Source organism: Calypte anna, chromosome 13 (assembly GCF_003957555.1).
Source record: "Calypte anna isolate BGI_N300 chromosome 13, bCalAnn1_v1.p, whole genome shotgun sequence".
In the NCBI taxonomy this organism is placed as follows: Eukaryota; Metazoa; Chordata; class Aves; order Apodiformes; family Trochilidae; genus Calypte; species Calypte anna.
This window is the reverse complement of record NC_044259.1, coordinates 7,577,652-7,602,352: the sequence shown is the minus strand read 5'-3', so window position 1 is coordinate 7,602,352 and position 24,701 is coordinate 7,577,652. Positions and strand designations below refer to the sequence as shown.

The following is a 24,701-nucleotide window of genomic DNA, read 5'->3' as shown; positions in this document are numbered from 1 at the left end:
CAGGGACTAAAGCCCTGGGGGACTCCAAGTGTTCAGTGTCTGTCTCTGGTGACCCACAGGGAGGATTTCCCAAAGATGTGTCCTGGGACTGGGGGAGAGTGGGGCTCTGGGATGAGGGGTGCCCTGTCCCCTCAGCTGGTGTGTGTGTTTATTTATGGGTTGGAAATTATCCTGGGTACATTTGCAAAGAAAAAGGGTGAATCCAGAAGGGATGGACCAGCAAACACCAGGAAGGTAGGGAGCAGCACCCAGGCAGGAGCTTCCTGGAGACATCAGGCCAGGGCTGGCTCCCTCCCCACTGGGACTGGGAGGTGTGAGAGGAGCCACTGCCCTCCCCCCCAGTGTCCTGAGCTAAGGACACCCCACATGGAGAAGCTCTCCAAGGCAGTTGATAATGCACAGATGATAATCTAATATTTCAATTACTGCTTCTCCCAATTTTAAGTGTGAAACCCAAGCACATTTCTGTGCTGCTGTCCCCACAGCCTGCTGTCCCCAGAGGAGGGCTCAGCTGCAGTCCTGAGGTTGGGAGAAATTGTCCTATGGCTGCCAGGAGTCACTGCCCTGCTGCCATGTAGGGGATACTCCCTAGGACACCCCACAAGTCTCCCAAGCCCAGACGTCCCTTGAGGTCTTTGTTGGGGAGGGACAGTGACAAGGGCATGAGCACCATGGTGGGGCACATGAGGGACACCAAGAGGGAGCAGATACAAAGGGGTTTGCAGGGAACACAGGGGTCTGGGGGCACTGCTTGCTCAGGAGTTGTGCCTTTTGGGAGGAGGGAGGGGGGGGCGACGGCTTCATTCTGGATCTTGTCCCAAAATGGGGTCACCCAAACCAACCCCCCCAGGCCAGCAGCTAGCAGGTGTAGGTGGCTGGCTCCCGATCTCAGCCCTCCACATGGGGGAAGGAAGCTCCAGGTGCTGCCGCTGCTGGGGATCCTGGATGCCCGGCATGGATCAACACCTGGGGGATAGCATGGCGTGGGGTGGGGGGAAGCCGAGGACCCCCTCAGCTGCAGAAGGAGGGCGGTGGGTGCTGCAGGGCTGCATATTGGGGGGGTCACCACCAGCGATAGGGTCGAACTCTCTTGCCGTAAAGCCAGCGAGGAGACCCCAGGAGGGCTCTCGGTGCCGTGCCGGTCCGTGCCGGTGCTCGGCGCTGCCGTGCACCGAGGGAGGGGCGGAACAAACGATTGGCAGCTCGGAAGCCGAGACCCGGCCCCGCCGGGCGGCTGCTGCCGCTGACACTCGTCCGCCCGAGCCTCCCGAGGCGGTCGGTGGTGCCGCGGCTCCGCAGCCATGGACCGGCTCAGCGGTAAGGGGGACCGGGAAGGGACCGGACCGGGACGGGCATGCCCTAGTCCGGCACGGGGGGGGATAGAGAATGAGTCCCAGTCCCGGGGAGCTGGGGGTCGTGCGTCCCTTCACAACCGCCCGAGACCTCACCGATGTGGGACCGTGTCCCCAGGTTACTTCGCCCCCCACCATCCCTGCTGGGCGGGGACACTAACAGTGCCGTCTGGGGGGCAAACCGGTGCCACTTTCCTTTTGGTGGCCAGATGGGTGAAAAGCCAGAGGCTTGTAAGCACTTGTTATGGTCGTGGAAAGGAAGGTGACTGGTGTGTTTCTAGGTGGAGTTATTGGGATCCCGAGGGTTTCCCCAGCTGGGATCTCAAAGCCATGGGGGGCCTTCCCTGCTGGGAAGCTGTTGCGTTCCTACATGTGTGTGATTCCCGCCTGCAGCCTGTGGCATCGGGCTCACGTAGCTATGAGGCTTTGATCTGGGATATGAATAAACCTGCCACGGCTTCGAGCTAGCTTTGCAGAAAAGGTCCTGGCTTTCTGCTGGGGCTGGGCTGGTGGGTTGCCTGGACAGCAAGAGAGAGAGATTTTCAGCGGGATTTCTGCTGCAGAACAGAGGAGCAGGTGCTGACATGGTGTAGCACAGGGGTCCTGGCCCTTGACTGGTCCTCAGAGGTGCTACAGCAGCACCAGCCAAAAATGACAAGAGGAAGGCCAGGGGCATTGTTCCAGCTCTGCAGGCTGGGACCACGCTGAAGTCTCAGGGTGGTTCAGGCCGTGCTGTGCCTGCAGCACTGGGTCAGCACCAGAAAGACCCCAGGGTCAAGAGTTCCCTTTCCCGATGTAAAAGGATGGGGTGGTGTTTCCGCAGGGGAAATGCAGCATGAGGAGAATGACTCTTGGGCTGCTGCTTGCAGTGTTGGTGTTCAGAGAGCAGTGTCAGTGCCCAGCAGCCCAGGAGAGGACAGGGACTGTGTGAGGGACAGCATTTTCCATGTCTGTGACTTGCCTTGCCTGCCTGCCAGCTAGGGGTGCTTTACTGGCTCTGAAGGAAGGTCCTGTTGCAGGAGGAAGAATGGTATCAAATGACATATGGTGCCAAAGCTGTCTTTCAAGGTCCCAGAGAACCTCACTAATGGAAAGAGGGGAGAGCAGAGGGTCTCAGCTTCCCTGTTCTCTTGCTGTGTGAGCTGGTGAGATCTGTTTGCATCCTGTTTGCATGCCAGCCCACTTCAAAAATCAAACCCAAGACCTCACTTCAGGGAAGGGCAGGAATTTCCACACATGCTGTGGAAACCATCCTGGAGCACTGTGGAGATGGGCCTGGACATGGTGCAGCCACTCCATGGGCTGGCCCTGCCAGGGAAGAGCCACTCTCTTGTTTTATCCCCCTTGCTGGTGCCTTCTATGGTAGTGGCAGCAGTGCCTGCCTGTTTTTCTTTGAATGCTTGTAATGAATTGCTCTTGGCACCTGAATGGCTCTTTGGTAATGTAAACCTCCTCCAGACCCTCGTGCTCATCACCCAGAGGCACTGACTGCCTCTGGGGGCTGTGGGTTGCAGAAGGAAGGTGTGGGTATCTCACCCAGTTCCCTCTCCCAGTGCAAGGGGTGCTGGGTCCAGTGGCAGATGGGAGCTCTGTGCCCTGTTCCCAGTTTCTGCCTGCTCCCTGGCATCACCTTTCTTCACCTGTAGCTCTGCTTAGCTTCTTATTTAAAACTTCATCACATTCTGCTCCAGCTGAGCCTGCTGCCTTCCCCAGCAGGCTGGGCAGCATCCTGTGCAGGGCTAAGTTCTACACCAGTGCCTAGCCTGGGAACTGGTGCTGTGGGCTGTTTGCAGAGTTGTTTCAGGTTGTGCTGATGAAGAAGTGTATGTGTGCATGACTTGGGAGATGATCTGTGCCAGAAGCCTTTGCTGTAGGAGGGCTGGGCTGTCTCACAGCTTCTGCTCATTAGTGATTCTTCTCTGACCTTTTGTGCCACCAGAATTTAGGTCTTGCACCAAAGTTATCTGGGGTTTAAATCCAGCAAAGCCGGTGGAGATGTGTCAGGGATAAACTTGGCTCCAACTATCCCACAGGAATGGGGAGGCCGCGGGGTTGGTGGGAGGGAACCGGGATCATTCCTGACCTGCTGGCGGCAGGAATCCCACCCGCCCTGCGCACGTAGCCCGGTGGAAAGGGGTGCGGAGTGGGTGGGAAACAGAGATGGGGCCAGCTGTTAGCACGCCGGGCAAGTGCCGAGCTCTCCCCCGCATTGCAGCCATTCCATCTCCAGGAAACTGCCCGGGGCCATCGCCTCTTTATAGCCACCAGCCTGGGGGGACAGGGGCTGAGCCCACCGCCGGCTGCACCATCCCCACGGTGGGTGGTGGGAGGGCGGCCCCGGGGGTGGTGACACTGAGTAAAGCCGCAGGCGCTGGGGTTATTTTTACCCTGGATCTTATAACTATTCTTCCATGTGCCCCCATACCCTTAACTGGGGGTCTCGCTGTAGGTGCTGGATCGGGTGAAACCAGGCTGGCTGTGCTGGAGGGGCACGGACCTGCCCTGCCTTGCACATCGCGGGTGCCGGCTGCGGGAGAGGGAAGGAGCGGGGCTGGTGCCCTTCCCAACTGCTGCGGGGTAGTGTCCTCCAGCCAGGGACCCTGGGGACTGTCCTATCTGCTTTGGCTGTCTGGAAAAACCTGCCTCTTTCCGCGTTTGCTCTTGACCTGGAAATGCTGCTTTCCGGTGCAAATGTGCTGAGCCGCGAAGCTGGTGCAGCCCTGACCGTGTGCCTGAAATCCTCTGCCGGCAGGCAGCTCTTAGCCCGGCACAGGAAAACTTTGTTTAAGATTTTGAAGAAGTTGTCTCATCCCAAACAGTGGGAAGGCTTTTCGGAGGAGGACAAGGAGTGAAAACTGGGCTTGACCCAAGATTTGCCTGTTGTTCAGTAGCCAAATAACTTGCTGGAGACAGTAGATAACGATTTAGCAAAGTGGAGGCTTGAATTGGTTTCTGGCATCCCGGAGTCATGTCCTAACCCATTAACCCTTCATTACATTAGCTGCTGTCTCCTCTGGCACAGCTAAAGCTCTCTGCTGAGGAACACACACCTTCTTCTGAATATAAGGAACCTATTTTCAGTGAAAATTAATGTCACAGCTGACAGTCCCACAAAATATCTATTAAATACCACTCTTCCAGGGCAGTCGCAGGACATTTTGGTTGGAAACCTCCCAAGGAGCTCTGCATTGTCTCTGCCAGCCCTGCTCTGCTGCCGTACTAACAAGGGGCTGGCACCCCTGCCAGGGCACCCATGGGATGAATAGAGTAGAGGGAGGGCATGGTGCTCCTACCCACAGATTGCCTTTCATCACCCAGCGAGTGCATTTAGGGAGCTCAGGTCCCTCTGCAGATACTGCACTGACTGTCTGCAGCCACCGCAGTGGGGAAGGATGAAAATAACTTCTTTGCCCACCCCCAGGCTGCCCCCGTGCCTCCACTGCTGCACCCCCTTCCATTTTTCCTCCTGATATGACTCCCATCGCATCAAAGGCAGGCTCTCTGGCAAAGGAAAACACTGAAATTTCGTAACCATTTGGAACAAAACCAGATCTTTGCTTCAAGGGGTTTCCATGCTCAAAATACTTTTTTTTTTTTTTTTTTTTTTTTTTTTTTTTTTTTTTTTTTTTTTTGAAGTGGGTTTCATGTGTGTGTGATTGTAGAAGTGATAGGAGGGAGCTCAGGGAGACTCGGGTATGCTCTGATCACTGGCAATTAGCAGGAGATCTGTAAGGAGCAGCTTAAAGAATGGCTTTGGCTTTCTTCTGTTTTGTTTTGGGGTTTTTTTCAGCATTAAAACCACCTGACTTGGTAAAGAGGAACCATCCCTTTTTGGCTCCTTGTCCAGTGGATTCACCCTCTCGTTTTTATGTGGCCCCAGTGTCACTTAACTCTTTGGGAAACCAAGGTGGGAATGGACAGAGCCAGGAATAGAAGTTACATAGGAGCAGGTTTGATAGCTTCATTTGTGTCCTGCAGTTAAAAGCAGATGCAGTGAATCAGTCCCGGAGCTGATGGAGCCATCAGCAATAACAAAAGCATTTGCATCTTTCCCTGTGCTCAAGCTTGCCAGCCTTCTGGTTTTCCTGCCTCTCTCCCCCCAGCCCCTCAGGGGTTAAGCTGGTAGGAAATGCTGTGACCAATGGCCTTGCCTCTGCACCTGAGCTGGGCCAGGGAAGGAAACGGAAAGGCTGTTCTCAGCTGAGAAAATACCCTTATCCTGCCCTCCAAGGGTCCTCCAGGCCCCAGCCCCCAAACACAGAGATCCTCTGCCATGCCCTGCCTGCCCCAACTCAGGAATATTGCTTCCCTGTAGGGATGGGGGCTGAGGGGGCCACTGTGAGGGTCCCAGTGCCCCCACTGGGCAGAGGGAACCTGTGCATGGCAGAGTTCCCAAGCTCCTGGGCATTGCTGGGGTAGGGGCAGGGATGCTAACACAGGAGGCTGAGTGCTGAGCACTTGTCTCCCTCCCCCCAACTCCATAGGGATATTTTCCCTGCAGGTGTTTTTTTCTCCCACTACCTCTGAGAAGAGGGGTCTGCATTGTGCCTGAAAGAGTTTGGGAAAGTGGAGCTGGCTGGTGGCTGATCCACCAGCTCCTTCCTGCAAATCCTGTGCCCTCCCTACCCACACCCTGCCAGGACAGGGTCCCAGACTCTCCTCTGTGTCTGAAGGTCCAGGCACAGCTGCCCACTGGGACTCTTCCTCCTAGAAGGATGTCAGCCCTGCCAGTTTCCCCATGATTTGCTCCTGTGGGTCGGGTATTGTATCCAAGATGTTTTGGACCTTAGCTTTGGGGAAGGAGGATGTACAGGTTACAGAGAGCAACCTTTTGAGGTACAGAGAGCTTTCTACTCTGATCAGTCAGTAGGGATGGAGTGTCTGTTTTTGAGATCTGAGGGCCAGAGAACTACCAGCCCTGGATACTAACCTAGTCATGTCTGCCTGGGCACAGGGTGGTGGGGAGGGTAAACCCATGGGAGAGCTCTCACTGGCACCAGGGAGCTGAGTCAGGGAGTTTCTCCACTACCCTGCCTGCAATTGGCTGTAATTCCTTCTGTCCTGGAGGCTGAGGTTTGGTGGAGTCGAAGGACTACAGAGAGGTGAGAGCTTTGGGTCCCCCAGCTCCAAGATAGCAATAGGTAGGAAGGTGTGACCTGGGGAGGCTTCCCTGTGTTCTCCCTGCCACCAAGGGTGGCCACAGGTGGGGACATAGCTGTGGCACCAGTCGTGGTACCACAGGGGAATCCAAGCCAACCTGCTGCTTCCTGCTCTGCAGAGTTTGTTTTGAAAAGGCCAACACCAAAATTTTGGTTGGAGAAAGCAGAGTTTATTCTGGGTTCTGACTAATCCTAACATCTCCCCTCTGGCTGAAGCTTTTTTTTTTATATATATACATTACTCAGCAGGTTTGTCCCCTGCCTGACTATTCCTTTAAAGGGCATCTCAAACCTCTCTTTTTCATTCATTATTTAAACGTGTTCTCCAGCCAGCAGCCTCTGAGCCCTGCTCCCAGGCTGGCCCGGGCAGAGAGTCCCACCACAGACCCACTGAGACTGGCACCCAGTTCTGACATGTAACCTGGAAGCTGAATCTGGTCTGTGTGTTTCTGCAGAGCTAATCGTGTTGACTGGGCTGACCTGTGGCTGGAAACAACTTGTGCCTGGGACTAGAAGCCCCCCGGGGTACAGGGTAGAGCGAGGGGCCTGCCCATGCCCTGCAATATCAGTAATGTCTCACCTGGGTGCTTTTATTTTCTCGAGTTCTTGCTGTGCTCAGCAGTTGGAGTGGGTGATCCAGAAACCACTCCCTCCTCCTCCTCTGGGGTGTGGGCAGCTGCAGCCTTTTGGGGTTAGAGGCAAAAGTTTGCTTTTGGGGAGCTGAAGCAAACTATGGCAATCTTCTTCAGGAGGCAGAGAAAGGACTGATAAGCAGATCCGGGGGGACAGCCCCAGCAGCCCCTGGAGAAGCCAGGATTCCTGTAGCAGTGTGGGGCATCAGAGGGTCTTTATCTGCCTGGGTCACAGGAGATGTTTGTGGATGATTTAATCAGCCTGTTAACTATTACCTGCATCACTTGTGAAGCTGCTCTGCTCCAGTGTGAGCTGCTAAGAGGAAGGACTTACCCCTGCAACCCAAAAAGGGCTGCTCTGCTGTTTTCTTACAGCAGCAACGCCAGTTCAGAGAGCTTTCTGATGGCCCCTGGCTCTGCTGGGGGCTACCTGGGGAGGGTGTCACCTCCCAACCTACTGCCCAAGGGGACTGGGGTGCCAGGAAGAGCACACGGGGCAAGGGTGCTGCAGCCCTGGCAGACACAGCTCTGGGCATGTGGTTCCTGCTCCTGGAGGGGAGATTTTCCACGGGAAGCCATGCTCCTAGTGTGGGTATCACCAGAAGAGCTTCCACACAGCTTGGGACCCCAGCCCTGGGCAGCAGCTCTCCCTCTGGGCCATGCTGCAAGGGGTGTGAAACTGGCATGGGGCTCGCTGGGAGGGGAACCCCCGTGATCCCCTTTTTATCCAGTTTCTCCTTCAATCCAGTTCTATAGGGAAGAGGCTTCACTGGCCACACAGCAGAAAGCAAGGGTTTCTGCAGTGTGCACTGGCAGGGGTGTGAATGCAGGTGATAATCTTTGCCCTTTGCAAGCTCTCTCAACCTGTAATTGCACTTCTCAGTTCAGGACTCCTGTTTTCATGTATAAGACTGTGGGGATGATGTGAAACTACCTCCCCTCCAGAAGAAGAGTGCATTGGGAAGGGGATGTTTGAGGTCCAACTCCTACAGCTGATTCCCTCGTGCCCAGGCTCTCACCACTGTCTGGGTGCACTGGGCAGAGCACCAGCCCCAGACCTGCTCCTCTTGCTCTTCCCTGCTTTTTGGGGGCACAGCAAGGACTCCAAGAAACTGTTTCAGCACAGAGGGCCAGGGTGAAGCAGGAGGGGTTGGGGACAGTGTGCTGGAGAGCTTGGCTCTGCCTCAGAATGGACTTGCTGCTCGGGCAGTCTGTGCTGAGATGGGCAAGCAGCTAGGAGCAAGGCTGTGTGATAAGGCTTTCTGCAGAGCTATTTATACAGGAGAGACAAGCTGCTGCTGGCAAAGGCACCGGGCCAGGCATGGGACCCTTCACACAAGCACTGCTGAAAGCAGCTGAGCTGGCTGTGCTGCTGGGGCCATGCTAGGAAATTAAATCCCCCCCCCCGAACTGCTATCAGCATTGGGGTGTGTGTCTGGATCAGAAGGAGCCACAGATGAAGGAGGCTCCGCAGGCACAGCCAGGGCAGCCTTCTTACTATTTAACCTCTCTGATTGCTCATCTCCCCCTCTCCCAGGGCTGGAGCAGGACAAAGGGGCCCTGCAAACCCTGTGGGCTCCTTCATGTAAGAAGAGAAGCCACTGGGTGACTGCACCAGCAGAGAGAGCTGGTAGGGGACCTCCTGCCCTCTTGAGCAAGGAGGTTTCATGTTTATCTCCCAGGACTGATTTTGCAGGGTTATCAGTACTAGTTACTGTAAGCTCATGATGATGAGATCCCTGGAACATGTGTGTCCTTGCCCTGCCTGCTGCAGCCTGGGTTGGAGGGAAGTGGGATGTGCTATGGGGAAGTGGGGAGGCAGCAGGGAGGTGCCAGGAGCTTGGGGGATGAGTTAAAAGTTTGAGCTCACCTCGTGCTCCACAGTGCACAGGGATGCTGCAGCACCCAAACTGGGAGCCACTGGGGGAGCAGGGATGGCTGCCCAGGCCCTGGGGCTAACATCAAGGGGCTTAATCACAGTGAGGGGTGGGAAGAAGCACTGGCTGGAGCAGTTGGAGGGCAAGGGAGGGTGGAGGGCTCCTGGTCATGCCTCAAGAACTCCATCTCCTGCTGACACTGTTGGATGCTGAGTTGGTAGACGCTCTGCTCATCTGCCTCACTCAAGGGGCCCTTGTTTCCAGGGAGGAGATGATTCATGTGCATCCAGTGGCCCCTCAGCAAATCTTCCACTGTTCCAGGATGTTGCCAGAGCTCAAGTGTTATCTTAATGGTTGCCTTTTCTCTAAAAACCCTTCTGACTGGAGCATGCCAAGTCGCTTTGTAGCTCTACAGGCATCCGCACTGCTAGGAGGAGGTACTTTCCAGACTGACATTCCTGGCCCCACCAGCCCATCCCAGCCCTCCCAGTTTGCCCCACATCCAGCCCCGCTGGTGATGGTGATGTTTGGCTGGGAAGCTGCTCCTGGCTGGCAGGGATGCCCTGTTCATCCCTGCTGCCTCCCTGGGGCTGAGCACTGCCCTTCTCCTGCCTGCATTGGAGGAGTGGTGGCCGCAGGCAGGGTGCAGGCAGGCAGATGTCTGTCCTCCTGTCTTCTGCACAAAGGAACAATTCTGGGAGCGCTGTGCAGCTCCTGCCAAGGCACTTCCTCACCGGCTGCGTGCCTGCCTCCTCCCCATTGGAAGGAAACCTCCTTGGGAATGGGAATGGGAACAGGAACTGCCCTGGGAGCTCAGCTAAGAAGAGCTCAGGAGGCCACAGCCTTCCTTAAGGAGCAGTGGTGGGGGGAAAACTGCCCCTTCCAGGCTGGGAAGCAGCATGCTGGGGCTGGAGGGGGCTGTCAACACCCACTTTGGGCATCACTCCTCTAGTGATGCCCATGGCTGGTGCTGGGTCAGGAGGCTGTGGGGAGGCAGTGAGGCCTTGAGGCACATCCCAGCACCCGGCTGCTCCTTGTATGTGGCTCAACATCAGCCCATAGTGAGGGCAGAGCAGCTTCTGTGCTGTGGGCAGCTCCTCTGGCAGCATAGGGTCTGTTCATGCCACAGGTGAGTGACCTCCCTGCAGGGCATCTCCTGGGGCATCCCCATCACTGGTGCTGTTGCCCCCGGCTGTGCCCCCCTTCCCTGGCCCATGCCCCACCTGTTTATGGCAGCAATAAATGTTTGTTTGCTGCCGGTGGCAGCTCTAAGCCACCCTGCGCAGGCAGGCAGAGTCCCGGGGCCCTGCCCGCCCCCAACAGGAAGGATTTATTTTTGCTTGGTTTTTATTTTAGTTACAAACAATGGCTGTTACTCCCAGCATCCGATTTCCCCTCCGGCTTCCCTCGCCCCCAGCCTTCACCTGGCTTGGGAGGAAGCCTGGTCCGGGGGCAGGAGGAGGACGGGAGAGCCACAGCCACAGGATGGGGGAGATGGGGATGGTCCCTGTGCACCTCCCACCGCAGCAGCCTCGCAGCATCGTGGTGCTGTGAAGCAGCATCTCCCCTCCCTTGGGCGCTCTTTTAGGCTGTAGTCTGGCTTTGCTTGGGGTGACAACTCCACATGCATTGCCTTCTCCTTCCCCCTGCAAAAGCTGGGTCTTTACACCAGGAAACTGCTTTGGCTTGGCAGGAGCCTCTTCCTCCTCCTCCTCCTCTTCCCCCTCTCTGCAGGTTGCTGGAGCAAGACTTGATTTTGGCTTCTGTGACAGAGCAGAGGCCGGGTAGGGGTAGATGGGCTCTGCAGCTGCAGGCTGCTCCCAGACCCTTATCTGCACTGTGGAAGCAGGTCCCTGAGCAGGGGGAGCACTCATGGGGTCTAAAAATAGAGCTGGCCTGGGTGCAGGGTGGAGAGAGGTGCTGGAGGGGACACAACTCCTCTGCCAGCATCATGCTCGGTGCTGCATCTAGGGCAGGCTTTAGCAACTGAGGAAATACTGCCCTATTGTCCTGAATGTCACCAGTGCCCTGGTGCTGGTTCTCTGGCTCACACCATCCCAGAAAAGCTGGGTCCCTTCTGCCCTTCCAGCCCCAGTTAGCTAATGCTAAAGCCATCTGCTGCTTCAGTTCCTGGGTTTCCCAGGCTCAGAGACCTCGCTGACATCTTCCCACCCCATCACAGCAGTGGGGCAGGCGGCTAACATGGAGAGGAGTGAGTTTCTGGGAGGGGACCCTGGCAGCCTTCCCTGTCCTGGGATGTCCTTGTCCACAACCTGAGCCCAGTGAAGTGTTGCAATCCCACAGGATCTCAGTTGCAAGAGAAGCCCCAGAAGACAGCAGCAGGTGGGAGACATTTGTCAGCAGCAGAGGCAGGCACGAGGGTGGAGGTATATGGTGAGTGAGGTAGTGGCTTGGTGGATGGGGGACAGAAGGTCCTTTTTTGGCTGTCATCTGCTCAGCACCTGTGTCTGTTCTATGCTGTGCCACCTTCTCCCCAGGAACTCTCTGATGTCCTGATGCTGCCTCTGTGCCTGGGCTCCACAGTTTCATGCCATAGTTTCCAGAGCCCCCCAGGGCAGGGCTGTGCACCCACACCAGTGCCCAGTCCCCTGCCCACCATGGCTTGGGCACAGCCACCAGCTGGCACGGGGTCTGTGCTCACTCCCAACACCTACTGCAGCCCTAACACCATGGTCCTTGCTCACCAGGTAACCTTGAATCAGTCACACCATCACCTGCTGCCCTCCACACAGCAACCCTGGAGCAATCTCCCCTTCCTTCCTGCAGCCACCCCATTAATGTTATTTAGGCTGGAAGCCTAACGAGCATAGGAAATTAATTCCTTTCCTCCTCTGCTCCCCTGGGCAGAAGCTCGGCTCAGCAGGCCGTGTGTCCTCCTGGGATCACAGGCCTCTTTGACTGCCCTCCCTTCCCTCCCCTTGTATTTTGGAGGATGTTAACAAGGGAGATGGAGGGGACAGCTCAGCTGGGGGAAACAAAGGCGTCTTCAGTGCTCTCTGTGCTCCGTGCGCCCTGGCTCAGCGCTGGTGCTCGGGGTGTTGCTGATGAGCTCACCCACTTGCCATGCCGGGTCACAAACCTCCCTTATCGGATACTCTCACTTCTTGTGTGCAGTGGGGTCTCCTCACCCCCCTCACCACCTCCTTTGTTGCTATTTATAGCAACCCGCTTGCCCTTTTGTGCTCAGCTGGTCAGAAGCCTTGACCCGGGAGATGGAGGCTGTGATGTGAGATGTCCTACACAGGGCAGGGGATGGAGATGCTGGTGAGCACTGTGGCCTAGGATTTGGTGTGCTCTGGGAAGCTGATGAAGGGAGTGTGTGTGGTCCCCATCTCTCTCGTGGGACCTCATGGCCAGCTGAGAACCAGCAGAGGTGGCAGGAGGATGGCTGTGTCCCTTGATGCTTGCATGTGCTGCGTGCATAGGAGGGGATCTTGCTTTTTGTCCCAGCTGCTTCCTTACTAGTCCCCTGCCCCACAGAGCCCTGCAGGTTGAGTGTCTCAGCCAGCCTGGAGGCCACCACCACATCACTGAGCAGGAGCTTGCACCATCCTGCCTGCACAGCACTCTGCAAACATCCCAGAGAGGATCTTCCCTTCTTCTCTCCTTTTCTGCCTCTGCAGAGTGACAAAGAGAGGACCAGGGGAGCTGAGTGCTTACCCTCACTCATCACACCCAGGAGGCTCTCAAGTGGCCAGAGCAGATCCCCACCCTGGGAGGTGCATGCTGGAGGAAGGCAGTGAGATGAGCATCAGCAGGATATGGGTATCTTGGTTGCTTGTCTGCTGTGGGGTGATTTTCCAGCTGAAGGATCAGGCACCTCACTCTCCCTGTGGCTGCCCTCTCCCTCCCCATGGGCTGGGGGATGCTACCAGCTCTTCTGGAGATGTGCTGAGGCTGTGCCAGGAGATTACCTGTCCTGGTTTAGCCTGTCCAAGAGAGATGGGTGCTGGCAGAGCTGCTCTTGCTGAAAGGGCTGAGGCTGCTGTTTAGCTTGGCGCTGGGGAGGAGGAAGCAGAAGGTCTGTGGAGATAGAAGCCCATCAGCTGGGGCAGCAGGAAGAGACTTGTGAGCTGCATCCTGCCTCACATCCTGGGGAGGTGGTGATTTGGGGCCGGGCATTTTGCCTTCTTGCCTGGGGGCTTCTCTTGGCCAGGCACTGCTCTGCATCAGCCCACTCATATTGGGTTCCCTTTCCGCTGAAAGCCTTTGAAACAGCAGTTGCTTTTACTGTGTTTTCCCTGCTTTGGGCAGCAGTGCCAGCCTGCTTCCCACCAGTCCCAGGAGACTCTCTCCATGCTCAGGATTATGGCCCACAGGGGTGGAAATTAGCATCCAAAATCCTGGGTCAAACTTGTAGGAGCCCAGGTTTTGATGGATGTTGGGCAGAGTGGATGTGGAGATCAGATAGGGCCCAGCATAAGCTCTTTAAAGAACATAATTAACAAGGATCTCACTAGCTGTAGCAACACAGCATCCTGCCTGTCCCTTGGGAAACATGCCCCATGCCAGCTCAGCTCTGCTCTGCTGGGACCCTTCCTCTGGCAGAGCCTGGAAAGGCAGTGATGGAGACAGGTACACTGTCAGTGTGCTGTCAGGGCATATGCTCTGCTTCCCTTTCAAGCCATCTCCATCAAGCAGCACATCCAAGCTGCCTCTGTGGTCACCTCTGGCCTCTCCTCCTGTCCCTGGAGACCCAAAGCCAGCTGCACGCCTCCTCAGCTACTATGTGATGACTTTTGGTTGCTGCCAGGAGCAGGGATCCTTTTTCTTTTTTTTTTTTTTTTCTTCCCCACCCTTTGTGGCTTCCAGAGCAACAGGTTTGCTGGTGTCCCTGAGCTGGGCCTCTCTAATGCAGGCACTGGACCCTGCAGGATCTACCCTGGATGCCAGTGTAGCTGGGCAGCTCTGTGGTCCTGTATAAAACAGGAGCTTGGCTTTGCATCCAGCTCAGTTTTGTCTTATCATGCTCTGAGGAGATAAGGTACAGGAAGAGACCTGGGATGAGGATGTCACTGCACGTGCAGTTCCACAGTTATGGGTGTGGAAGCTCACGAGAGATTTGGAGTCCAGAATTTGCCTTGTTCAAGTCCTCCCCACCCATCCCATCCCTGGCCAACCTGCCTTCCCAAAGCTGTTGGTCACCTATTGCCAGCACTGCAAATGTTGCTTTCAGGGATGAATTTTTTTTGTAGCCTTGCTCTGCCACACGAACACCCAAATGTCTTCTGGAGCCTTGCTGCATGGGTAACCCCACAGCTGCAATGTGCTTTTGCTTCATGAAAACTTGCCCCTGAATCACCACATCAAAGACAAGACCCACAATTGTGTGTGTTGTGCCTCTGAAGGTGATTGGTAGGGAATTCTCATCCTGCTTTTTCCTATCTCTCCTGCCTGGTTCTGTCCCCAGGCTGATGCTGTGCTCAGGTTCAGCAGCCCAGGACCAGGCAGGTACTGGGATTCCCACAAGCTGGAAAGCAAATGAGCAGTGGCTTCTGGTGCAGCTCCTCTTTGCCAAGGTTTCAACTACTCTGAGCCCTTCTGCCACTTCTGGGGCTGTGTGTGTTGGACCAAGGCTCTCCCATCCTGCAGTCCCCATCCCCTCCCCAGACATATTTCAGGTGACTGTGCAGGGCAGAAACTGTCCTTTGGAGCAGTGACTCCAAGTGGGGTGGCCTTGGAGCAGTGTGGATGAGTGGGGATGCCAAAGGGCAGGAGTGACAGCAGGGCAGAGGAGCTGCTGTTGGTGAGCATGGGGACGAAGGCTCTAAACTGTGTATGGGGATCCTGTGGAGGTGGCACTGGGCTGGATGGTCACAGGTGGTCTGAGCAGAGCAGAGGAATATGAATGTCACCCAGCAGGCAAGGGGTGGGAGGATGTCTCCCTGAGTGGTATCACCAGGTGGCTCTGGAGATGGCATCTGGGCTTCCTTTCCTTTCTTCCTTCCTTCCTTCCCTCTGTCACAGTGAGGGGGCACCAGCAGCTATGATGCACTGTTGGTTAGGCAGAGGTGTAGTTTTATCTGTGTGGAAAAAATACATGTGCTAAGCCCTTTGATAGTGGCCCAGTAACCCTGCAGAGCTGGTGTTTCCATTCATGCTGTATCATGGGGTCTGTGGGCAGGTGGGAGAATTTGTCCATGAAAGAATCATCTGTGTACAGCCATTGCTGGGCCAGCTGGGAAAGATCCCCATCCTGGAATCTTCCAGCTTTTCCAGCTCCTTCTGCCTTGTCTTAACCACAGCAACACCATGGCTGATGGGCTTTTTCATGCTTCCCCCAGTGCTGGACCAACTCCTCCCAGAGCTCTGTGTCTTGCTCAAGCTGTTGGACCACGAGTACCTGAGTGACACCACACAGGAGAAGAAGCTGGCTGTCTCCACCATCCTACAGAAGCTGCAGCCACCCCCAGGTCTGTGTCCCACTTCTATGGAGCCCAATGGCTGTCCCCAGGGAAGTGGGTGTCCTCAGCAGCTGTCCCCAGGCCAAAACAACAGCAGGGTCAGGACAACCCTCTGCAGGACAGGGATGAGCTGCCTCTGTGCCCAGCAACTTTTCAGCCTCCTTGGGGAGTTTTGCTCCCCATCCTTGCTTCCAGCCTTCTCTCTGCTATGGGCACAGGGTCTGGCATCAGCCCTGCCATGGCTACGGGGAGGCTGCTCCCTGTGGAAACACTGCTTTGCAAAGGTCTTCCTGACACCAGTTTCTGCTGAGCTCAGGAGTTTCCACGGGAAGGCTGGGAGGACCATGTACCTGGGGCTTCCCTGCCTTCCCACCTTCCTGCCCTCCTGAGAGAGCAGCAGCATCCCTGAGGGTTCCTGCTCTAGAGGAGCTCCCTGTGATTCCCTGGGTTGGTGTTTGTGGGGAGGAATGTTGGTGCTTGCCCCGGCCACCTTGCTGACCCCAGGCTGAGAACATCCTCTTGCTCCCAGGGAAGGATGTGGACTACATGTATGTCAACACGTCGTCCCTGAGCAATGGCACCAGCTTTGTGGAGTCTCTCTTCGAGGAGTTTGGTAGGTATGGGTGACCCAAAATGACAGGCCAGAGGTCACACTGTGTGGATGCAGTGCTGGCCCTGGCATCCCTGCTGAGAAGCAGAGGCTCTTGGGGTGCCCTGGGGGAGGAGGATGAAAGCTGCATCCTTGTGCCTGGGGTGGGCACTGTCACCCCAGGTGCCTGTTCACTCTCCCCTGATGCTGCTTGGGGATGGCCATGGTCTGTGCACACCCCAGCCCAGCTGTGTTTACCAGCGGTTTCCATCTCCTAGCACCTTCCCAGTGAAGAGTGCTTGCCTTGGGGGTCCCCTGAGGGCATGGATGGGGAAGCCAGCTATGGGGTTTCCTTCTCCCTTTACCCTCTCCACTTACCCCTGGGCAGACTGTGACCTGCGGGATCTCCAGGACATGCAAGAGGAGGAGGGGGACAGTGGTGATGGTGCTGGTTTGGAACTGGCGAGGAGCCAGACAGCAAAACTTGTAAGTCCCTGAAATGGCCACCATCAAGGTCTGCTCTTCACCTGCCCGGGGAGGTGGTGGTGGCTGGGGCTGGGACCCCTTCCTGTTCCTTGCAGTGACTCATGACCCTCTCTTCTGCCTGGCTCATGCTGGTGGTGTCACTGCTGTAGGTTCCTGCAGACCCTGCTCCACCACTGCCCACCACTCCCCCGCCTGAGGATTACTACGAGGAAGCTCTGCCCCTGGGTCCTGGCAAGGCTCCTGAGTACATCACCTCCCGCAGTGAGTCCTGCTCTGGGCTGGGGCAGCAGGAGGGTGGAGGGAGTGTGGAGGGATGTCCACTGCATCCCTCTACCTTCCAGCCCATCCTCAGTGGGTGTGACAGCTTGTCCTGGGTCAGGAAACCTCACTGCTCCCACTGGCATCGCTCCTGTCCTGCTTCCTTCCCATCCCTGTTACTGCTAGAAGCTTTTTGCTCTGGCTCGATTGGGAAGGGACTGATGGGGAGAGGTGGGAGCCGTGGAGGAACTGATGCTGAGATGCCCTGGGAGGGTGTGCTTTGCTCTGCCCCTGCTCACAGGCTCACCAGTCAGAGCATCACTGGGGAGAAACCAGAAGGAACAGGCCCAGCTGCCATTTGCTTCCTCCACAGACAGCTCCAGCCCCCCCAACTCCATTGAGGATGGCTATTATGAGGATGCAGACAGCAATTATCCCATCACCAGGATCAACGGGGAGCAAAAAAACTCCTGTAGGTATCTGGGTGCCCTTGTCAGGGAGAGGAGAGCTGTGGCAAAGTCCAGCCCCACAGTGGGGGCTTGAGGGCTGGGGGCCAATGGAGCTGAGGCTGGAGAACCCTTCATGTGTCAGTCAGAGGCTGCTAGGTAAAAACTAGGGAACATGGAGTGCTGTTTGTCATGCCCTCGTGTAGCAGAAGGGATGCAATCAGTGCTGTGTCTGTCACTTGCATGAGGAAGGGTTGTCCCTGCCCACACAGCTCTTGTGCCCTGCAGGAGTTTCTTCTGCCACAGCAGAGGAGAGCTGGGGCAGGGACACCACTGTGGAGCCCTGCTACTTTGTGCCCCATGCAGGAGGAGTGGGGAAGAGGGGCCAGCACATGATTATTGCTGGGAGAAGGTTTAATCCAGGCTTTCAAAGGCTGAGGTTTGCAAAGAACTAAGCCAGCCCAAGGGTTTGGATAGATGCACCTGGGGCTGGTCTGTGAGCATCCTGCCTGGTTTAGAAGGGAAATGGAGGTGGCTGAGGTCAAAACGCTGCTGTTTTCAGAGAGTGAGATAGTCTGTCCATCACCATGCCCTGCCCAGGCTCTGTGCTGGAGCCTGCCAGGCATGGGAAGCCCCGGCAGTGCATGAGCATCCCCAGCAGGCAGGGCCCCAGGGTGCCATCTGGGGTGACTCCCCTGCTTCCTTCCAGACAATGACTCGGATGCGATGAGCAGCTCTTATGAATCGTATGAAGATGAGGAGGAGGAGGGGAAGGGGCAGCAGCTGACACACCAGTGGCCCTCAGAGGAAGCCTCCATGAACCTGGTGAAGGACTGCAGGATCTGCGCTTTCCTGCTGCGCAAGAAGCGCTTTGGGCAGTGGGCCAAGCAGCTCACCATCATACGGGATGGGAAACTGCTGGTGAGCCCAGAACTCAGAATCACAGAATTAGACAGGTTGGAAAGGACCTCTGAGATCATTAAATCCAACCCTTGATCCACTAACACCATTACCAGGCCATGGCACTGAGTGCCACATCCAGTCCCTTCTTAAAAGGCCTGATCACCCTCCCTGTAAAGAATTTCTTCCTAATATCCAACCTAAACCTCCTCTGGCAGAGCTTAAGCCCATGCCCTCTTGTTTTACCGGTAGCTACTTGGGAGAAGAGCCTGACCTCCCTCTGGCTCCAACCTCCTTTCAGGGAGTTGTAGAGAGTGATGAGGTCTCCCCTGAGCCTCCTCTTCTCCAGCCTCAACACCCCCAGCTCCCTCAGCCCTTCCTCACAGGACTTGTGCTGGATCCCTTCACAGCCTCCTTGGCCTTCTCTGGACCTGCTCCAGCACCTCAATCTCCTTCCTGAGCTGAGGGGCCCAGAACTGGACACAGGACTCAAGCTGTGGCCTCACCAGTGCTGAGTACAGGGGCAGAATCCCTTCCCTGGACGTGTTGGCCACACTGTTCCTGATGCAGGCCAGGATGCCATTGGCCTTCTTGGCCACCTGGGCACACTGCTGGTTCATGTTCAGCTTCCTGTCGACCCAAACTCCCAGGTCCCTTTCTGCCTGGCTGCTCTCAGCCACTCTGTGCCCAGCCTGGAGCTCCCCATGGGATTGTTGTGGGGAACTCGTGGGGAACAGAAACCCATTGGTGGGCTGGGAGGGAGATTCGGTCCAGGCTGAAGAAAAATAGCAATATACAAGCCAAGACCCTGACCTAGGGCTGTGACTGCACCGCACAGCATGAGGTGGGGGTGCCCTCTCCTCCCTTGGAAGCAAACAGAGGGCTCCCCTCTTTTGGGACCCCCCAGGGTGAGGGGGCATACCCCCAGCCCTCCACCCTTGGGGCTGCTGCAGAGACTGAGCCACCTCCATCTGTGCTTCCCTGAGAAGGGATCCCAGCTCTACTTGGTGGCACGGCAGTAGGACAGACCGGGTTCCAGCCAAACCCTGAGCAATTCCTTTTGCTTCCCTTAGTGCTACAAAAGCTCCAAGGACCGTCAGCCACACGTGGAGGTGCCCCTGAGCACCTGCAATGTCATCTATGTCCCCAAGGATGGGCGCCGCAAGAAGCACGAGCTCCGGTTCTCCCTGCCTGGGGCTGAGGCACTGGTGCTGGCTGTGCAAAGCAAGGAGCAGGCTGAGGAGTGGCTGAAGGTACCGTGGCTTCCCCCATGTCCCCCCTCCCCGCTTTCCCTGGGGAGCTGCAGACCCCTCTTGGCATCCTCCCTGGCTGGGGCAGGGAGGGGTCAGCCCTGGGAAAGGTCTTGCCCCTCTGGAAGGGCTTTGCTCCTGTCTCTCATCAGCTGGGGAGGCTGTTCCAGCTGCTTCCCAGAGCCTGGGTGTCTCCGGTGCTGATAGCCCCTGCGGGGTGGGGATGTTTGCTCTCCCCTCCTCTTCCCTGTGGCCCTTTCCTGCTTTTGTTCATGGGCAAGAGGAGGGGGCCATGGGTGGGAAAGGAGCCTGTGTGCACACCACAAACACGGCTGTTACCCCAAACGTGGGAGGATGGAGTCATTTTACATGGCCTGGGCAAGCCATCCTCTGCCTGTCTGTAAAATAGTGGTTGCTGTGCTGGCAGGATGACTGTGTGGCTTGGCACCCAAGTCCTACACCTCTGAGATTTCCAAGATCTTTGACCAAATCTGCAAAACTGGTTGCAGCTTTGAAGGGGCTATCTCCCTGGGTCTTGTGCCCTGAGCAGGGCTTGGTATCCTGTCCTCCAGGACTACTCTCCCAGAGGTTCAGCCTGGCTCTGGTAGCAAAATGAGAGTGTGCTGAGCCAGGGAAAGTAACCCTGGCCCTTGGCTCAGTTTTGTGCAGCTGCTGGTGGCTGTTTCCACAGGTGATAAAGGAAGTGAGCAGTCCAGCAGCAGGTGGAATGGAAGCCCCCACCTCCCCGGTGATGCCGTGCAAGATGGACCTGGATAAGGTGATGGTTTCTGACAGTGCTGCCAAGGTGATGTGTGGGGCTGCTGTGTCCCAGCTTGGGGAATGAGGGATAGCAGGAGCACAGAGCTCCTGGTGTTGTGTGGGGGCCCTTTCCTATCCTTGCATCAGGTCTGCAGGGCTCCCCTGGCACTGGGGGAACATCCCAGCTTAGGGCAGGAGAGATGAAGGTCAGATAGTGGCCATCCCTGGGGGCTCTGCAGGGGCTCACTGTTGACAGCATGCCTGCCTGCTCCCCCTGCAGAGACTGTCCCAGGAGAAGCACACCTCTGACTCAGACAGCGTGGCACCAGGTGAGACCAGCTCCCCAGCAGCCCGCAGAGAGCCCGGCGAGCATGGTAAGCCAAGCAGGCTTCTGGTGGTGGGCACCACAGCCAGGGAGCATCCCCTCCTGGCAAGGGGGGATGCTGTGACATGTCACAGGGGCACACAGCTACCCTGTTCTCTTTCCAGGAAAGGGCAAAAAGAGTGGCTTGGCTGACCTGAAGGGCTCGATGAGCCGGGCGGCAGGGAAGAAGATCACCAGGATCATCAGTTTCTCCAAAAAGAAGCCATGCTCTGAGGACACACAGACCTCCTCCACTGAAGAGGACATCCCCTGCTGTGGTTCGTGTGGGCTAGAGCAGAGACAGAACTCTGCATCAGGCTGGGAGTGATGGGGACTTGGCATCCTTCCCCCCAACCTGGCCCTGTGGGGAGCAGGTGGGAGGTAAAGGGATGGTGGCATGGGGACAAGCTCACTGTACTGATGGAGAGCTGTGACTCTCCCTTGGGATACAAAATGGTGCTTGGTCCTGGCTCTTCAAATTCCCGTGGTGTGTGGGGATGGGGTTAGGGGTCACCTCTATGCCCCAGAAAACAGGCTGGGGTGATTATGTGGCACTGAGCTGGCACCTCGGCTGGGTCCAGGGTGTCCCAGCTTGCTCTCTGTGAGAAAACTGAGGAATAGAAATACTCAGTGAGTAGGGAGCCATGTCATAATCTATGGGCAGCCATGTCCTGTTAAAGCCTATCCAAGGTCTGTCTGAGCAGCTGCTGAGACCTTTCCCTCCACTCTGCCACCCCCCAGGCTACCTCAGTGTCCTTGTTAACCAGTGCTGGAAGGAGCGCTGGTGTCGCCTGAAGGGCAACACCCTCTACTTCCATAAGGACCGCACCGACCTGCGGACCCACGTGAATGCCATCGTCCTCCAGGGCTGTGAGGTGGTCCCTGGGCTTGGGCCCAAACACCCCTTTGCCTTCAGAATCCTTCGCAACAAGCAGGAGGTGGCTGCGCTGGAGGTGAGCAGGCAGCAGGGTGGGCAGGGTGTGCTGGACCCCTGAGGGACACCATGGGGATGCATCTCCTGTGATCATCAGTGCCTGCATGCAAGCAGTGCCTTGTTTTCTCCTCCCCTACACGTTAAAGAAGACCAGGGCCATCTTTTGGTGAGCTAGGGCTAGCTGCACAGGTATTTGGAGGCTGGCAGGACTGAAGAAGGCAGTGGGGCAGCTGGGGGTTTGGTTCTGGGACCTCCAATATCTACTCATGTGCTTTCTTTTGGACCCTCCTAAGCTTTGCACGTGCTTTGTGCCAGAGGACCCTTCTCTGCAGTGAGGCTTTGGGAGGGAGTGAGAGCGAGGGGCTGGGAGCTGGGCATGGACCCTAACCCTTTCTCTCTCCTGCAGGCAAGCTGCTCTGAAGACCTGGGCCGCTGGCTGGGTCTGCTTTTGGTGGAGACAGGCTCCCAGACAGCACCAGAGGCCTTGCACTACGACTATGTGGATGTGGAGACCATTGCCAACATAGTGACAGCTGTGAGGCACTCCTACCTGTAAGGATGTCCTCCTGCTGTGCCATGGGCTGGGCAGGGGCTGTGCTGGGGGCAGAGCGTTGGGCTGGGGATGTCTCTAGGGCTGGTGATTTCCAAAGCAGAGCAGCTTCCCTCAGACAGGATGGAAAGGTGAAAGTGTTTCATCAATGCTGATGGAAGACTTAAGGGATATGTGTAGTAGGGTACGGTGGGGTAGGGTACAGCGCTCATGAGTGAAGCTGGGAAAGCAATGCAGGAAGCCCTCTGAGATGGAGGGACTCTCTGGGGGGCTGGCAGGGATGTCCTGGAAAGGAAGACACCATCCTTCTTTGTAGCGGGAAGGAGCCTTTCTTGCTCCTGAGGCTCAACAAGCTGCTGGCCTCTCCATTGCCTCGCACCAGAGTGAGCTGAGCTTCTCTCTGTGGGTGTGTGTCCCACCTTTATTGGCCCCCTGGTCTTGCTCATGCCCAATAGGGGGCCTGTCCTAATCAGGCACAGGTGGACTCACACCCACTCTTTGGCAGTTCGAGGCACCTGGTTTATCTTGTTTCTCTACACTTCTTCCCACAGGTGGGCCAGCTCCTCCCAGGACCACCAGCCAGACTGCTCCCGTGTGGTGTATGATGACGTTCCCTATGAGAAGGTTCAGGTGAGCATGGATCAGAGGCTCTCCCTTTCCCATCCCTGTGGCCAGGCTAGAGAAGATGCCCTGGGGAGCCTTGGCCCGGCCACAGTGGCCCTGTGGGTGTTTCAGTCAGTCTCTCTCCTGTCCCTGCTGCAGGCTGAGGAGGAGCTGGAGCGGCCAGCGGGAGCCCAGGTGAAGCGCCATGCCTCCTCCTGCAGCGAGAAGTCACGGAGAGTGGACCCACAGATCAAAGTGAAGAGGCACGCATCAAGTGAGTGGGGGCCCTCAGCCACAAGCCACAGTGAGGGGACCCTTGGCCAGTGCTGGAGGACACTCCAAGGAGATCTGGACCCTGGGCTAGGGCTGGCCAGCTCCAGCACCCAGGTGATGGGTTGCGCTGTGCCAGCTCAGCTGGGCTGTGGGTGGCACTGGTACAGCCAGGGCCAGAGCCTTCATGACAGGTTCTCCTTGTGCATGCAGATGCCAACCAGTACAGGTACGGGAAGAACCGGGCCGAGGAGGACGCCAGGCGATTTCTGACAGAGAAGGAGAAGCTGGAGAAGGAGAAAGCATCGATCCGCAGCGAGCTGGTGTTGCTGCGGAAAGAGAAGCGAGAGCTGCGGGAAGCCATAAAGGGCAGCACGGGTAGGCTGGTGCTGTCCGAGCAGTGTGACTGGGAATGCTGGAAGGCTCTCGGGTACCGGAGGAGGGCGGCAGAGCTGTGGCGGGATGGGGACACTGGTCTGGCGGTGGCATCGCTGTCCGTGACCCAGGCTGGCAGCAGCGCGCTGCTGAGCTGGCAGCCCCATCTAGCGTCCCCCTCCAGGAGCATGGGTGGCTTGTCCCTGTCCCCGTTCCCTCATCCCCCGGTGAAGGCGCTGAGCCGGGTGCACTTGTGCAAGCAGGGATGAAGCTGCAGGACCTGGAGCAGAGGGTGGCAGTGCTGGAGGAGCAGTGCCGGGAGAAGGAGGAGCAACGCGTGGACCTGGAGCTCAAGCTGTCCGAAGTAAAGGAGCAGCTGAAGCAGTCGCTGGCAGGAGGACCAGCCCTGGGGCTGGCTGTGACCAGCAAGGCTGAGAATGGGGTAACTATACCTCCTTCCTCTCTCTAATGGCTTCAGCTTCCCCCAGAAAGCTTGCTTGGGGTGGTGGTGGGAGCAGCACGTGGGGAAGAAGGGTCAATCCCCCTGCTTTGTCCCACTGTGGATAGAGTTGGGAAATAGTCATTTAGGTTTAGGTTTAGCCACATCTGTTTTGGCCTCATGATAATTTCTGCTTTTTTTTTTTTTTTTCTCTTGTTCTTGCTCCCTGGGTCTCCTAAATCTTCCTCCTTCTTTCTCATGGTTTTCCACAGGAAGCTACAAACAAGCCAAATGGGACCCCCTCTGAGCACTTGGTCCCTGTTAACTGTGCATCTGAACTGAGGAAGAGAAGTCCCTCCATCCTCCCTTCCAACAAGGGAAATGTGCTGCGGAAGGCCAAGGTCCAGCTTCACTCCTCTCCTTCCCAGTCCCTTGGGAAATCTCATCCTTCATCCCATCCTCCTTCCTTGACCATAAAATCTGGGGACAAAGGATGCTCCTTAGTCCAAAAGCAGGGGGTACTGCCAGGGTGCCACCAGGCTGGCCCAGCTTAGCAGCTCTCACTGCTGGCATGAGCCTGGCTTGCAGGGTGATTTGGAAGGTGCAGGGCTGGGTGGGCAGGGGGGGAAACATCACCTCTGTGATGACCAGAGCAGCTGTGACCCCAGGCTTTGAAGATGCTGAGGTGATCCAAAGCTCCTAGTAGGGTGGGATGCTCTCAAAATGACTAATTGCTCACTTCTTCAGCAATGTCTCCTCAGACCCTGTTTTTTTTTCCTTTCTATGCAGGAATGGGAAAAGAAGCAGACTTAAAGCCAGGCTGTGGGAACACCTCCCAAGCCCCTGCCACAGACTGGGGCTCACAGAAGAACTACAAGCCCCCTTTCTCCGAGGTGCCAGGAGGGTGCTGGGAAGGCATCCAGGGAGAGATGCCCTCCCACACCCCACCACTGCAGCACCAGCTGCCTCGTGGGCAACACTGTGAACCATGGGGAAGAGGGTGGGATGGGGATTTGGGGGGGGACGGGTGGGG

At 56.7% G+C, this 24,701-nt stretch overlaps 1 protein-coding gene across 1 annotated transcript; it reads left to right on the top strand.

The window, feature by feature from the left end:
- Nucleotides 1–1,225: 1,225 nt before the first annotated feature.
- On the top strand, nt 1,226–24,675 carry AFAP1L1 (actin filament associated protein 1 like 1). Its single transcript, XM_030459271.1, has 19 exons — nt 1,226–1,317; nt 15,326–15,454; nt 15,975–16,058; nt 16,423–16,520; nt 16,670–16,781; nt 17,152–17,250; nt 17,934–18,145; nt 19,198–19,377; nt 20,066–20,152; nt 20,414–20,507; nt 20,623–20,775; nt 21,239–21,450; nt 21,838–21,983; nt 22,533–22,611; nt 22,744–22,858; nt 23,068–23,232; nt 23,493–23,671; nt 23,941–24,069; nt 24,458–24,675. Exons 1-19 carry the CDS (start codon nt 1,302–1,304, stop codon nt 24,479–24,481), a joined length of 2,313 nt encoding a protein of 770 aa, XP_030315131.1. The 5' UTR covers nt 1,226–1,301; the 3' UTR covers nt 24,482–24,675.
- Nucleotides 24,676–24,701: the final 26 nt, after the last annotated feature.